At 65.8% G+C, this 2,481-nt stretch overlaps 1 protein-coding gene across 1 annotated transcript; it reads right to left on the bottom strand.

Annotated features, from left to right (window-relative positions):
- Window positions 1-1,074: 1,074 nt before the first annotated feature.
- On the bottom strand, window positions 1,075-2,481 carry LOC124684528 (F-box protein AFR-like). The gene has a single exon (XM_047218821.1). It carries the CDS (start codon window positions 2,425-2,427, stop codon window positions 1,258-1,260), a length of 1,170 nt encoding a protein of 389 aa, XP_047074777.1. The 5' UTR covers window positions 2,428-2,481; the 3' UTR covers window positions 1,075-1,257.

The raw sequence follows: 2,481 nt of genomic DNA, 5'->3' as shown, positions 1-2,481 counted from the left end.
TCCGTCGCCACGTAGGCGGCGGTTGGGTTAAGATCAAGCGTGCCGGCGACGGGTCAGCCCCGCCACTCGCCGCCTCGCTTTTCGTTGTGTCCGGCGTGCCCGGAGCGTCCCCTGTGGGACGGGGACGGGCTCGGGGAGCCGGACACCGTATGGGGGCGCGTCGGACGAAAATGGGGTTTGGGGGACGTGGCTGGAACGGTTTTTTTGTCTGACGCACCCCAAATCTCTTTGAGGACGCGGCTGGAGATGCTCTTAGATATTTGAATCGAAGTGTGTTGGGAGTAATGGGGAAGAGGAGTGGTGGGCATGGCCGACCCTAGCGCGCGGGCTACCACCACCCACGCCGCCATTATACCTGTCCATTCCAATTGGTCCTCCCACTAGGGCTGGGCAGCCAGGCAAGGTGCGCGCGTCCTCGGCCACACATGTCGCCATCGCGCCATGATTAGCGCCCACACCCCACCCCCGCGGGGAGGAAAAAGAAGGCACTCGAGAAGAGGACCGCTGTGGTGCGCGCGTGTTGGAGGCAAAAGAAAGCGAGAGGACACAAATTGGTGAAATCTCTCCGTCCATCCCAGTCACATCGGCTCCCCTTTATATGCCAAGAACTCGCTAATGACCCCGTGTTTAGCAATGAACCTTGGATCATCATGGGAGGTCCGCTAGAAATGGCTATTCCAGGGTGACTGGGGCGGTGGGGAATATGCGCGTCTCGCCCTGGACGAGATTGGACGCAACGAATCGGGGTCAGTTGGTTCCTTTTGCTGCTTTGCCATGTCCAAGATGCTTGGTGGATGCCGTTGACGTCGAGCTCACTTCACTTGAGCTTCCAGAAGCATAGTTGTAGTAGTACACGAAATTATAGATACCATGTACACGTACGCGGGGAAAAGATCGTCTGTCCGTAGTAAAGTGGTGGAATAAAGTCTAGTGGCAGCGCCACACTTGCACTACTAGTAGCTAGGTGTAATCATCTTTGTTTTACACACACGCTTCCCTCTCTGCAAATGCTCTGCTCTGACAACGAGCCTGGATGGAAGAAGAACAATGGTGGAAATGACCTTTGTACCCCTCGATCTGCTCTCTGGCACAACCCTCTGCGCCCGTGCGCTCGCCTCAGCTAGCTAGCTAGTCTGCGTCAGCGGTGAGCAGCGGCAGCAGGGTGGCGTTATGACAGCCGGGTCCACGTGCGCAGGCGATCGACGCGCCACCGACGTGCGGGGCCGGCCAGGATTCGGTGCCGCCGCCGGCGAGAGCTCAGGCGTACAGGACCTGCGCGTTGCAGGGCGCGAGCCCGACGAACTCCGCTGGGCCCTTGACCACCTCCCACTCCACCCGCTCCTCCTCCTCCTCCTCCGCGCCGTGGACGGCCGAGACGGTCCCGACGGCGACGTCTAGCCCGGCCCCCACCACGTAAATCCTCCGCCTGCCCCCACCAACCTCGCCGACCTCCCCGGCGACGGCGTGCGGCCGGCGCACCTCGGCCGGCACCCCGCCGCCGCCCACCATCCGCCACTCGTCCCGCGCGCAGTCGTACCGCTTCACCCGCCACTCGCCGTACTCGGCCACGATATACATCCGGCCGCCGCTGACGGCGCAGGAGCCCGTCCACCCCTCCCGCATCCCGCGGGCCATCTCCGCCCACGAGTCCGTCGCCGCCTCGTAGACCGCCCCGCGGGGCGCGCGCTCGAACGGCCACGCCCAGCCCTCCGTCACGTACAGCCGCCCGCCGCACGCCGCGGAGTCGTACCGCGCGACTGCCGCCCCGGCGCGGACCGCGGCGGGGGTCCACGTCCCCGACTCCGGGTCCAGCACCTCCGCGTCGCCGTCCTCGCCGGCGACCACCACGCGCCCGCCCACCTCGCCCGCGGACATGTACCCGCGCGCGGTCCGCATCGGCGTTGCCAACCCCCACCCGTTGGTCGCCGCGCTGTACACCGCCACGCTCCGCACAGGCTTCTCGCCGCCGTCCTCCTCGACACCCCCGATCACGTAGATCTCGCCGCGGGCCGGGAGCGCCACGACGGCGAAGGACCCGGCGGCGACGCCCCCGCCGCCGCAGGGGACAGGGACGGGCGGCAGCAGCAGCCACCGGCGCGAGAACGGGTCCAGCGCCTGGCACTGGAGCCGGCGCGAGACCGGGTCGAACGCGAACGCGAAGAGGAACGGCAGGGACAGCGACATCGTCGTTGGAGGCGGGGTCGAGCTCGGCTTGGCGGCCGGCGTGTCGGCGGTGAGGAAGCGGTTCCAGTTGGAGGAGACGGTGCGGAAGAGGCGGTGGTAGAGGAAGGGCAGGTGGAGGAGGCACTTCTCCGCCACCTCCTCCGGCAGGCCCGGGATGAGCTCCATCACCTCGTCCTCGCCTCGCGCGTCCTCCTCGCCGCCGGCGCACAGCGCCTGCTGCTTGCTCATGGAAGAGAAGCTCATGGTTGCTTGCTTGGACGTAGCTACTTCGCCGGATTTTTAGTAGTAGCAGTAGGA

This window comes from Lolium rigidum, chromosome 1 (assembly GCF_022539505.1).
Source record: "Lolium rigidum isolate FL_2022 chromosome 1, APGP_CSIRO_Lrig_0.1, whole genome shotgun sequence".
NCBI lineage: Eukaryota > Viridiplantae > Streptophyta > Magnoliopsida > Poales > Poaceae > Lolium > Lolium rigidum.
This window is presented reverse-complemented; position numbering and strand designations above follow the sequence as displayed.

Excerpts from the sequence above, each read along its gene's own strand:
- LOC124684528 (XM_047218821.1), bottom strand. The coding sequence starts at position 2,427 with ATGAGCTTCTCTTCCATGAGCAAGCAGCAGGCGCTGTGCGCCGGCGGC.